We start from the raw sequence: 13,692 nt of genomic DNA, 5'->3' as shown, positions 1-13,692 counted from the left end.
CAACAACAACAACAATAACAATAATTTTGCAATGTAGTTAGACTTATTTTCCCCAAAGTTAGCCAGGAGCTCTTCTCTTTGTCCCTGGGTGTGACTTACTTGCGTAGATGTTGCTTTGCTGCTGGAATTCCAGCCATGTCCTCATTTAGCAAGTACTTCTTAGCACCTATGCAGTAGCTCTCAATGTACTCTGACCAGTGCAGCTGGCGAACATCAAAGTTGTATAACTGGGATTTAAAGACAAACAATGAAAGCTGAACACCAGAGTTCAAAACAAGTTCACTTGAAGCATCAATTCTTCATTGATCTCTGTTCCTGACAAGGCCCTCTCTCTGAAATTCTCAAAGCCACTGAGCTCCATGCACTGAAAGACTGTGTTTCACAGCTGCTGATTAATGTCCCACCCAGCTGGGAATCTGGGCAAAGCAAGCAGAAATGGAGTGCTAGCTGGCAAAAAATAAAGTCAGGTAGCAACTCGTATACACACACACACAGACACACACACACACAGAATCATGGAAGAAAAATGGCATTCCACACAGGCAAACAGATTCAAATGAAAACCTCCACGCAGTTTTAACATGTCACTAAAATTATGTGTAAATAAATTAACTGGACATTGAGTCAACAGGTGCCTCTGCATCAGTGTTACTCTCAGCTGTGCTGCATTCTCTTTTGGCAGCTAGATCAACAGAAGTCCAAGAAATTGATCAATTTGGTGTTTGGCATAAACAAAATCTCGTTGCAGCCAACTACCCCAGTTCATTTTGGGTGCTCATATTGGACAAATTGTTAGCAAATTCTCAGGCAGCTGTCTCTTAGAGCAAAGAAAGGCTTTGTAGAGAGGAAGAAGTTTTCATAGAATAGGTTGGGTTGTCATTCTCCTGTAATAAATGGAAAGCTCCTGAAATAAATCATTTCAGATTAAAAACACTTCCAATCATCCAGATATCATTTAAATGCTCCACAATACACCAAAAATAATTGCTGCAGATGAAAGAATCTGAGATTAGCAACCCATATTTAAGACATATTTACCTTTCTGTCTTCTGTGTTAAGGTGACTCATTAACATACTCATATTATCTGAAGACCAGTTCCAGGACTGGGTGGAGAAATACTGCAGGAGTGTCATAGACTTGTGCAGCCGATTGATAATCTTCATCATTCTGAAACAAAGGGCGAGCATCAGAGATGAGCAGGAAGTCTGACCTTATGTAGAAGCTGCTGGTTTGTGTTTCCACCAATCCAGGTGAATAAACATTCCTATTTCTCCTGAGCACTGCCCTGCTACTCGCTAGGCTGAGAACTTGCCCAGCAAATCCCAACTGCTCCAGCTGAGCTTGAGCCTTGAGCTACCCAGCTTTTTTTTTTTTTTTACCCAGCTCCCATGTTGGAGCCAACATCATTGCCACTGAGGCCCACCTCACTGGTCTGGCCTAAGCAAGGGTTGGAAGCTGTGTCTACCTCGTGTTCCACCACTATGGAGGGAAGAGCCCATCTGAGCTGGTATGAAGTCTGCACCACAAGGGTGCAGTGTTGCTGTTCTCAAGGCGGGTACTTTTCTTTCTGCCACAGGAATTTTCTTCTGCTCCCAAGTCTGAGTTGTGTACTGAAGCAAGGCTCTGATTTTTGGCATTAGCGCCAGTATTTGGTGACCACATCTGCAGTATGGACACTGAGCTCAGAAGTCATTTGCTCAACTTCAGTTTTCAGACAGAATCAAAGAATCACAGAGTAGTATGGGTTGGAAGGGACCTTAAAGATCATCTCAGTTCCAACCCCTGCCATGGGCAGGGACCCCTTCCACTAGCCCAGGTTGCTCAGAGCCCCATTCAACCTGGCCTGGAACACTTCTAGTGATGAGGCAGCCACAGCTTCTCTGGGTAACCTGTGCCAGGGCCTCACCCCCCTCACAGGGAAGAATTTCCTCCTATATAATCTAAATGTACTTTTTTTTAAGTTTGAAACCATTCCTCCCTATCCTATGATTACGCTCCATGATAAGAGTCCTTCCTCTTCTTTCCCACCAGTCTGCTTAAAGTACTGAAAAACTGTTACCAGGTCTCCCATGTGCCTTTACTTCTCCAGCCTCAACAGTCCTGGCTCTCCCAACCTGTCCTCATTGGAGAGGTGCTCCAGCCCTCTGACCATCTTTATGGCCGTCCTCTGGACCCCCTCCAACAGCTCCATGTCTCTGCTGTCTTGCTTCAGAGGCATAACTGCTTAAGGACTTGGGAAATGTAGGTTTAGGTCCTCTGTTGTGTCTTGGCCTTATCTTACTAATTTTTTATACAAAAGTGGATGACATTAATGCTGTCATACCCTGCAGGATTATTTTAGTTGTCCCAGTGGTCATGAGTAAAAAAGGCCACTGGCAGTTGTTTTAAAGTGTGATGTACAGGGTTCGGTCAATTCTGAGAGGACACCATGTCCTCTCAGACTGGGTAAGGGCAAGAGAAAGCATTAAAAGGCTGATTTTTGTGGAAAAAAAGAGCTGTTTTCATGCAAAATATTGAGCTGCCCAGGGGGTAACACAGCTGCTGTGACAAATAAAAGGTGGCAGTCTGTGGGAGAATGGTGCTAGGCTGGCCTCTCCCCCCGCGCATGTGACTGCCACCGTGATAAGCACTCAGCACAGCACGGCAAGACACAATGAGTCCATCAGTTTGGAGCAGAACTGTGCAGCTCTCCCAAAGCAACTGGAAAGAGCACTAAAACCTTAGACAGGCACTCCTTTGTAAAGTGGCTTTCATTTTAGAAGCAAAGCAGACCATCACATTAAAGGAACCTTCATTCTGAATAATTATGTGCACCTTGACTGAATACAGTTTAACTGAACTGCTTTAAAATTATTTCAGAATAATCCTCTTGTGTAGGGCAAACACCATGGGGCCAAGCTTTATTAATATTTTAATACATTTTAGGAACTTGGGAAGAAGAAATGCAGCTAGGTTGGAAAGATCTGAAGCTGCCCCTCAAGCTGACTCCCCAAAATCTTTAAAGTGCTTAGGACTAATGGAAAGTGTCAGAAAAAAAGAAAGGGTAAGAGAACCAACTCTTTAATATGTGGGAAAAAAGCTTCCCTGTGAGGGTGGAGTGGCCCTGGCACACGTTGCCCAGAGAAGCTGTGGCCGCCCCATCCCTGGAAGTGTCCAAGACCAGGCTGGATGGGGCTCTGGGCAATCTGGGATAGTGGAAAGTGTCCCTGCGCATGGCAGGGGTGGAACTGGATGATCTTAAAGCTTCCTTCCAACCCAAACCAGTCTGTGATTCCATGATATGAAGAGGTGTGTGCAAAAACTGCATTTCATGTCAACTGTCTGAGCTCAGTTGATGTGGCCACATTCAAAACACTGACTAATAATTTGTATGAAGGAAAAGTCTTCTGCAAAACATCAACTGAGTCGAAATATGGCAAAGGTTTCTTACAGGAAATTTCATTCTCCACTGTGGAGGAACTGAGAGGAATAAATTGAATATTAGCTCTCACGGTGGCTACAGTTCAGACATGCTTTTTGTCTTCTAATAAACTGTTTACAGCAATTATTTCTTTATTTTCTCCCATACAGAGCCTTGTGTATGAGGAGATCCTCAGGAGAGACAGGATTGCCCCAAGGGACTACTAAGGGTATAAAACCACATTATGCTCTAAGTAATAGATGGATGTGCAGCACTCACAGGAAACCACTTAGGGCAGTTTTGCTTGATATCTGGAAATTTATGTGAAATGAGTTTACACCTAAAAAGGCTTCTTTTTTTTATTTCATGTGGTTTACTGCCCTTCGACCATAAAGGTCTGATATTCAGGTATCTAGGAAAAAAAGAAACTATGAGCTGCTACTGTGCTTTCTACCACATTGCAGCAATACCTGGATGAGCTGAAGTAGTGTGTAAAAAGAAATGGAGAACTATATAAAAAAAACCAGAAGACTTGGAAAACTCCCAACGTCATTGGGGAGCCATCTTTGCTGAGGCTGCAAATCTTAAAGTTCAGGAGATGATGCTGAGTTTTGTTTGACATTTAACTACAGCATTTTTTGCAGGCAGTGTCCACTGGTTAATTATGCCAATCAGCTTCATGAAAAGAAATGTCAATTGCAATGGCAGTACCAAGATCTTACTGCTGCCCCTTTCAACAAAGATTGGAGATTCCAGCCTAATTTTCAGTTTACCTCTATTTCTAGGGTAATTCTTTCCTCCGGGATAACTGGAAGTCTTTTTATGGACCAATCTGCCTCCAAAGCAGAATGTCAGGGATAAATCAGAGCAGCTGACATCAACACAGCGCTTGCATCTTGTTCTCACACTGCACAACAAAACCTCCTCTGTGGTGTCAGGGAGTAAAGGAGGACAATGTCTGGAGTAACGTTACCTACAAGAGGATTCCTTCCACATGGGCCATAGATATTGCTGTTCTTCCAAGCCCTACCACTGCCAGGGCTCAAATACCACCCATAATGGTGAACTACCCTCCTAAATACAATCAGAATTTAATTATACTCAGAAACAATTGCTTCCTAGATTTCAGACCAGTGCTGGAAACAGCTACTTAGGCATCTGATTTATGGGGAAAAAAATGTATTAGCTGGTATGTTCTAAACCTTGCCAGGCTCAAGTCCATATGCCAGATAGGGGTAATCCCATTGGAAACCTGAAGTGGTAGAGATCTGGATATAGAGAAGACAGAAGAGTACCAGCCCTTGTCTGCCTTGGGAACCTCTGAAGTCTGTAAAGCCGAGTTCAAAAGATGTGCTGTTCTCCAGGTGGTGGGAAGGGTGCGAACCCTAGGGTGTGTTTAACTACAGCCATGCATTTCCTCATTTTCCTCAAGAGAAGGAGACAGGAAGAAGCTCAAGGACTCCAGTTCTCATCACTGGTTCAAGCTCTGCTCTCCACAGGAGTGGCCAGTATGCAGGAGGCTGAGGGCACCATTCCTTACCTGGGCTTTCTCCCTGTGAGCCTCATGTACAGGTCGTACAGGATGGCGGGTGCCTTGTGGCTGACAGTGATCCAGTACTGGTTAATCAAGTAGCTGGAGGTCATGTGAGCGTTGGGTGTTCGGAAGGCCTGCTCCAGGGGGTTCCTTTTGAATGTGGACATGACGTACTGCCCTGCAAGGGAACGCATTTTTCACTGGCAATCATTCACTTCCAGATGGGCTGGAAGCACAGTGCAGCACAGCCCAAGGTGCTGTGCTTCACACCTCCAGCTCACAGGTCTCTGAATTGTGTCACCAGAGCTTGGACCAGGTTGTCCCTTCTGCCATGAAAATTGACAATTCCATCTATTGCCTATTTGAAACCCAATCCTGTTCCACACTTAACACTGGCATACAAAAACCTCCTTGTCAAAGCACCTAAGCATAAAGGAGGAAAAGCAGGCAGCTTTAAGAGCTTCAAGAAGCTGCAGTTCTGCTTTCACCAGCATCAGATGTAAAAGAAATTGGTACGTGCTAACATTTCATTAGATCACTGAAAGCAAACTTTGATCTGCTAGCCAAAAATAAAAATGACATTTCTACTTTTCAGTCAGATTTTACAATGGGCTGATGTTTGAGTTAGTCTGTTGCTTATACAGGGTGATAGCTTTAAAAATACTTCATTATGTCCTTTTAAACCACATCTGACCCACACCATCAAATGTCTGCCTGTTTTCAAAAGACCTCTGGAAGCTCTAAGGCAGCAAACTGTCTTGCATTCTTGATAGGGTGGGAATCTTCCCATCCCTCTGCATGTTAAGGCACAAAATATGCTGGGTCTGATTCTGAGCTCTGGCAATGGCACAGTGCCACAAACTGGTATCTAGATGTGCGTATATGGGGCATTTGCATATTGCAGAGGCTTAATAGAACTGCAGTAACTGAGTGTAAGACTATCACCTTAGGGACTGATAAACAGATGGTGCTCCTACTCCTGAGCACCAGCAAGCTCCAGAAAGAAGAATATGTGGGCTTTCTTCACTTTCTAAAAAATTTATTTGAGAGTTAATGACATCAATCTGTGCTCATATTATCGTTTAGTCTCTAAGCTTATGTTACAAATAGAAAATCAGATGAGAATTTGCAAGCCACAAGAAACAGCCAGATCATCCTCAGATAAGCAGATTCCAATCGTAACATTCAGACAGGACTCTCCAGTGTCTGTGCTCAGCTCATTACTGCACTTCAAGTAGTGACTTTTGCTGTACTTCTACGAAGAACCCCAAACTAGAAATTTGTCACCTCTTGGAGCTACTGCAAAGATTTAGTGGGTGGGTGGTCCTTCCCCTCCAACCTCAACAAAAAAATGCAGCAGCAAATCCTACAACTCAAAGGCAGGTTCTGCAGGGGGAGAACTGGACACAGGTCTCAGTCAGGTAGACTAACAAGAATAAATTGAATTTAATTTTTGCCACGCTGAACATCATCTCCAGCCTGTTTTACGGTTTAGTTTTGAGGAGAAACTGCAAAATGTACTTTAGAAAGTCAGACTAACCAGATTCACATTGCAGCAATATGCTTCTTCAGATAAATATTTAGTTGTTTGACCACATCTTTGTATAAGTAGGCAAAGTACTGAGAAAGCAAGGAAAAAGAAAAACCCCAAGGCATAGCATTATTTGGAAAAGAAATAAATCAGTTAAGGCCCCTTTTAACACTAGTAGTTTTTATCTGTGTCTGAGGAACTTTAGAATGAACTGCCTTGCAATGGGTGTTTCCTCCCTCCCTCGCCCCCTTGCAGCTCATCACTCAAAAGTGTACTCAAAGCATCACCATCTCCACCACTTCTGTTCCAAACCCTTGGTATCCTAAGCCTAATCCAGCCTCAATTTCTCTGTTTGATCTTTCTCCCCTTGAAAACTCCCTACTCCCTTGTGTACACCTGTCACTCCTACAGCAGGTCCTGGTGTCACCTGTCCTAACCAGATAGCCCAGGCCCATACCTCTGCAAAACCCATGTTTGCTTTGCACTAAAATGCTCAGTCCCAGGCCAGGCGACTCCCATTCCCTTCCCTGGTTTCTCAGCAGCTTCCAGACACTCAGAACCCTCCATCCTGATGACCAGTCACACACCCTGACTCCTTGAACAGAATTATGTGTATTTCCCAAAAAGAAATTGGTAGGAGTCTGAATAAGGATTCAGACTGGATGCCTGCAGTCATAACATTGTGATGCAGTAAATCTTTCCCAAACTTATTTCTTCAGCCATGCAACATCTTTAAAGGCAAAATTTTGCATTTTAATACTCCATCCTAACTCTCTGCAGCATGCTGCTCTCTCACGGGAAAACTGTGGCTACAACATGGGGTAGAAAGAGCTTTATAGTGTCACCCAAGGAGAAAATTTTGCCTTCAGTTCCACCACACAGCTCAGCTGCTCATGGAAGCTGCCACTGCTGCTCCCAGATGACTTCAAGGCTAATTCCACAGTTACAGGCAGAGGAATAGAATAACATTAATGACAATGCACTAAATACATTGCTGTTTTCATCAGCAAATTTACATTGAAAAAGGGTTAACAAAGGCAAACCTCAGAAAGTGCTGCTATGGTGGCTTTTGCTGAAGTAGCAGCCTGTGAAGAGCTTTGCATTCACTCCTGTGAAAAAGCCACAAAAGATCTTGACTAACCACAACATTTCATCTCTCATTGAAAGAGGGGAAAAAAAAAAAAAGCAACCAGGAGCTGGATGTGATGTCCTCAGGACTCAGCCAATTGCTGAAACCTCTTCCCTACTAGGCCACGTGATCAAATAATGGTTAAGACATTTATTCTGTAAATGCAATTATGGTCTCATTCTCTGCTGACTTAGTTTGCCATGTAAATAAAGCAAGAGGAAAAGCAAAACAAAGGATGAGAGATAGAATAGCCAGCCTCCTGTATTTAAAGCACAAAGATATAAATGCAGGGGTAACAGAAAGTAAACCAGGCCCACTACCTCTGTCCATAAATGTACTAACTGTACACAGTATTTCACAGCACACAGCTGAGACAAATTCTGCTTCATTCTTGGCTTCAGCATGAGTTTTTCTTTCAAGGGTGCCACGATGTGTCTCCCTTTCTTTCACCCCTGCCTTGAAAGTACATCCACTTGAAGAAAGGTCAGCCATGAAAATAATTTGATTTTTTTTCCCACAAAACTCATGATCAAAATACAAACTGTTCTCAAAGCCCACCAGTCATCTCAATGTTTTCCTCCTGAAGTGCACACCTCTTAATTCTGTTCAGAATTTTCTGATGGACAAGAACGACCACTTCACTTCCATAATATCACAGAATCCGAGAATGGTTTGGTTTGGAAGTACCCTTTTTACCTCACAGGACCCTCACCCAAAATACAGTTTGAATGGCAGACTCCGAATGCCACCTAAACTGAGGAAACCAATTCTTCAAAGTGTTAGGAACACTATGGATGCTCTCCATTTGAATAAGACCTTACCCATTTCTCCCCAGAAGAAAGGGTTGATTCCCCCTGTTGTACAGTTGTACACCAACAGGTTTTTTGGTCTGGAAAACAGAAAGAAGTGTTATTTTGAGATGTGAAGAAACCCTATTTTTTAGAGATGGGATTACAACAACAATCCATTTCAAGTAAATTCCCAGTTTAATACCAAACAAAGCTTGCATTTTCTGGTGTGGAACTAAACATGGATCACACTTGTTTTATTTCTTCCTTCAACATAAATCAAGAATTAATCTAACAGTTTTCTTGATCTAAGCATGCTTTGCCAAGGGTGTCAAGCGATGAAATAATTTTTCTTACTGTATACTTGAAAACTGCAGAGTTTTAATTTGGTGGATATCTTAATAACGCTTCGAGGGGAAAGCTGGTGAGCTGCTCTTCAAGGTCCTTTTAGGATCCTTATTTAGCTTACTGGACGCAGCTCTACTCTCAGCTCAGAGGGCTTACTCTGTCTTTCAAAGGAAAACACTTCTGCCTTTTATTTGCCTGGGTTTGATTTCTCAGAGTTGTATAAACCTCCAGAATAATTCATGTGGTTTATTCTCTGTAGTCCTACCTAATGATTAAAGGCCAGGCCAAAGGTTCACAGGAAAAGACCTTAAATCCTTAATATCACTTCTACATACTCTTCTCAACAATGCAAAGAAGGGAGATTTTTTTAGATCACATAACCTATAAGCCTATAATATATTTCCATTGTGCAGTGTTTCCAAAGGAAAACACACAGAGCTTTTTTTACCAAGAAAACTACAGAAGACACTTGAGAAGCAGCTCAATGAAAAGGAGGCCCAAAAACTACTGCTGCAAAACTCTTGGCCTTCAGAATAGTGACTTCTGAGAGGCAAGAAACAGGTCTTACCCGTTGCTGTAGAGATTTCCTAACTCTAAACCCTACCTTTATTGCGTCTCCTACGCTCTCAGTCCTTGCCCACCCACAGCGAGGAAGCACCAACCAGAAAATCAATCAACCAACCTCTTGCACTGATTTTTAATCAGTTCCCAGTTCCCTGTAAAGTGCTGGTGCAGGGAGCAAATGTTCCAGGTGTGTGGCCAAAGAGGAATGCTACAAAGAGGGATGCCCTCCCACCTGTGCACAGCTGTGTACCACCCAGCTGCCAGAGTCAGGTTGATGGCAACGTCGACGGGAATCATGTCTGCCACTGCTTCGTTGTTGGCAATGACGGTCCGGAGGATCCCTTTGCCTGCCTGTGGGACAGGGAGACAGGGAAACAGTCACCCACTTCAGGCTGGGCTGAGATTCAACTGGCAGGACTCCAGCCGCGTGCACTGGGCACAGTCCAGCACTGTAGCAGGGTTTTTCTGTTGCAGATTATTTGGTTTCTGTGACCACAAAAATGGATCTCCCATGGATCCTGCTGTCCTGCATTTCCAAAGGACACCTGGAAACATGATGATGTCTGTGCTGTGTACAAGAAAAGCTGAGACTCTTAATTTAACTCAATATGAATGAAAATACCCTAGGAGAGAAATGTATCTGAATTTGCTGCTGTAAAGTTGTAAAGTGCATGCCTGAAAGTTACATTTTCTTAAATGACACAGCAAGACAGAGGTCTGAATATACCTCAGAGACTACAGTCACTTTGGAAATGACACCTGTAGGATTTTTGAAAACTTGACTACCTTTCCTTTGGATGTATTCACACTCTCCTCTTTTCCAAAGCTGTCTGTTAAGCACAAAGATACAAAGGATGGCCCCTGCATTGAAGAGCACATCACCCACAAAAACTCAGTAAAAGGAATCAGTGCAAATACAAAACACTGACAACCAAAAAGAGGAAAGAGGCAAGAACAAAAAAATTTCACCTTGCTTCAGAAGGAAGTGCATTTTTCAGGGGATCAGGCTCCCCAAAATATGCACATTTAACCTGAATGCTTATCAGGGGGCTTCCATGATGACCAATGAGGCTTTGGAGGTTCCACAGGAGAGATACAGCAACAGTATGGCAGACTGGATCAGAGAGGACAAGGCAAAATACAGAAAGGTGGGGGTGAAATGGGGTGAAGGAACTTTACTTGGTGTGTCACAGATGAGGGCTAAACAGAGCACATAAGAGAAGAAACCAAACATGGCAGAGTCATGGTTGCAATCAAGTTCTTTCTTGTGTGGGAAACAATGCAGTGAAGCTGAGGAACAAGGGAAAAAGTTGAGAGGATAAAAGTGCTGGTGAAGCAAGGAAGGATAAAAGCTCTTGTAATTTAGATCTGTGCAAAAACAGAGGGAAGGACTGAATGAAGGAGCAAATGAACATTTGCTACAGATCCATCAATATTTAAAAGGTAGGGCAAAGGAAATGTTACAGCTTTTCTTAAATTATTTTCATACAATCTGAAACTCGAATTTCATTATAAAATAGATTAAATTTTTCTACAGCAACTAAACAGGAAGTGCCTAGTTGTGGAAAACCCCTTGCCTTAAGTCTGAGGAGAAAAAAAGGTCATTAAATTAGCATTTAAGATTGCTATTAACTTGTAAAGCACTTAAATGCTGTCTAGTGGTCGTTGGTGAATTTTAAGGGACACTGTATCCCCTCTTTGGAAGGTGTTTATCTTTCAAGGTCTTTTGGAGGCTGTTCTCCTCCTTTCCCTGTCTGCAATCAGATGTGTTTGTTGCATTTCACAGCTTGCAAGTAAGGGAATAACACTTTTGACTGATTTAATTTTCAGGAACTAGGACTTCTGAGCAGTCCCATCTCATCCTTGGTACATCAGTCAGAGAGATCACAAGACTGACACAAACAGTGCAAGATTCCCTACATGGCTCACTCCATCCTCCTCAAACCTGCGTCATGCATTGAATTCTGCTGCCCTAAACTGAACTATGGTTAGGCTCAGACACTAAAGCTTCAACTTGCAACATCACTATGATTTTCTTTGTGTTCTTACTACTGGGTTATTTCAAGGATAAAAAAAAGCCAGAAGGAAACAAAGGAGGCAACCAAGCTCAGCTCTGAATTTTCCACTTCTATGAACATATGCTCACTAGAGACTACTGTGTGATTAACTATCACATTTTCACACTAGAAACCTTTCTGAGGTCTTCCAAATGAGGATATTTGATAGATCTGCTGCAAAATGTGTTCAGAGCAGCATGTGATGGTCATACATTCATGAATGGTTTCGAGATTTCCTATGTTTTGCATGCAACAAAGGCTTGAGGTTTAAGTTTTTTAGGTTACTTTTTACATCAAAAATGGTTCAGTGGTACTTCCATCAGGTATGGCTTGGTTTCTATTTATAGATACTGACATTTTTCTCTTCAGTGAAATAGAAGCTACTGCAAAGTGAAGCCTCCAAAATAATTTCCTGGCCAGAGTCTGATGTTTCTGGACAGCCTCTCAGCTGAGGTGCTTTGGACAGTCACTGTCCAGATCACAAATTAAACCAGTTGTGCCCTACAGCTTCACTACTTTGCAGGGAGGAAGGTCTCTGCATGTAATAGGGAACATCAAGACAAAATGAGTTAATTACACTCCAGCGGAAATGTAATTAATTTAATTTTGTTCCTCAATCAACAAATACAGCTCCCCACAGCAGCTGGAGCAACTGTAGGAGAAAGAACATAATTAGATTATCAAGAACAACTTGGACTCCCATATTTCATGAATATTTAAAAGAAATGTGTCTATTTAGGGAATTAAATGATCAGACTCAAACACTGCAACTGAGGAAAAAAGTCTTTGCAAGATCTGGAGTCCAGGTTCTGCCCAAATGACATCAAAGATCATCTGAACCAAATCTGAATCTAAGGGATGTTCTCCCTGTAGGATGAGCTTGGTTAGAAGTTGAAAGTGAGTATTTTGGTATGGAGGAACACTTCAAATGCACAAAACCAAACCACCAAAACCACTTTCCTTTTGATTTTTTCAACACTTAATTCAAGAAAATAAAGCTACTCATCTGATAATCACAGTTTAACATACATTTGGCCAGGAAAGCTGGTTGTACTGACACAACTTTCAGGCAATCTAACTGATGCATCACTCAGATGTTTAAGGGTTCATTTTCAAACAACTCCTCACATTCAAGAACATTAATTCATGTACTTATTGGATGTATTCACACTCTCCTCTTTTCCAAAGCTGGAAAATTATTAATTCCCTCCCTTCAGAAGAAAAAAGTCTTTTGGGTCCCTAATAATAAACACTTTTACCTTCTGGAAAACATTCCAAACAAGTTTGTCTCTACACCCTGCATCCTTGTCAGTGTTTTTTGTCTTTTTGCTGGCCAACTCTCAATGTAGTTACAGACCATATTTCATCACCCAAGAGCTCAGTGTAGATGACAAAAATTTCATTGTCTCTTCTAATATACTGAAAAATCTCAGAGCTTCAAACCTGGACCAAAAAATACCACCTCTTTTTCAAATCTCAGTGCAAGTCTAATCTTTTTATATAAAAAAAGAAGCCATTTCCCATAGTGACCCTAGAATCTCATAATCTTTACTCTCCATGGAGCTAACTTGGATCTAAAGATACAGGCTACATCTGCATACAAAACCTAGCCCAAGGTTTCTTGCAAACCAGTTCTGGATAAATGGTGTGACAGGCATCATTGAAAGTTATGATAAAAAGAAAACCAAAAACAAAACCAAAACAAAAAGAAGTCCAAAATAAAATTCATGTCATTACAAAGACAGAACCTGACACATGAAAACGTAAGAAGTGCATCTGCAAAATTAAGGAATTGCAAAGCATTCCTTGATCTTGATAACATATAACATCATAAAAGAACCCAGAAACCAGTGCAAGATCCTGGGACTAGAGCAGAGATGAAGTACAAGCTCTTTGAGTTGTCACCAAGGAATATAAAAATTTCTTTTTAAAGAAACTGTGACATGATTAGAGGTCAATAATTTGTGTACAAAAATTGAATGCCTCTGAAATGTATAGATGGGGTTCACATGAAAGCATTATTTGTCCTGTGCACTCCGTAACTGTAAGTTTCTATTTATACTCTACTCCAGATATAAATGAACTTTTTTAACGAGATCATATTTGGATTTTATTCTGCTCTCCTATGATTGCAGACCACTAATCCTTTCATACACTGCACCAGGCTGATTAGACCATAGTTTTGATGAAGCAATGAAGCTGGACATACATGAACATAAATATCTGCTCAGAGCTATACAGCATTATGGATTGACAGAGAGGCATAAGGCAGTGATTTTACTTCAGAAAAAAAAATTATAAGGCAAGAAAAAGGTATGCAACTTTACTCCTTTCATGTAC

General features: G+C 41.8%; 1 protein-coding gene across 3 annotated transcripts in view; it reads right to left on the bottom strand.

Annotated features, from left to right (window-relative positions):
- Window positions 1-13,692, bottom strand: part of LOC102040510 (fatty acyl-CoA reductase 1-like) — a 131,943-nt gene that overhangs the window by 5,510 nt on the left and 112,741 nt on the right. For 2 of the 3 annotated variants that reach the window (XR_004082358.1, XM_031061793.1), the window contains exons 7-11: window positions 9,528-9,646; window positions 8,417-8,484; window positions 4,942-5,113; window positions 1,039-1,168; window positions 100-227 (exon numbers count right to left, since the gene is read on the bottom strand). Coding sequence is in view for 2 of the 3 variants with exons in the window: in XM_031061793.1 (XP_030917653.1) it covers window positions 100-227; window positions 1,039-1,168; window positions 4,942-5,113; window positions 8,417-8,484; window positions 9,528-9,646 (617 nt within the window). In the remaining variant the exon portion in view is untranslated. The remainder of the gene's footprint in view (window positions 1-99; window positions 228-1,038; window positions 1,169-4,941; window positions 5,114-8,416; window positions 8,485-9,527; window positions 9,647-13,692) is intronic. The other variant, XM_031061794.1, reaches the window with a different exon arrangement.

The sequence above is a fragment of the Geospiza fortis genome, unplaced genomic scaffold, assembly GCF_000277835.1.
Source record: "Geospiza fortis unplaced genomic scaffold, GeoFor_1.0 scaffold164, whole genome shotgun sequence".
In the NCBI taxonomy this organism is placed as follows: Eukaryota; Metazoa; Chordata; class Aves; order Passeriformes; family Thraupidae; genus Geospiza; species Geospiza fortis.
The sequence above is the reverse complement of the archived record's forward strand: the minus strand, read 5'-3'. Positions and strand labels throughout refer to the sequence as shown.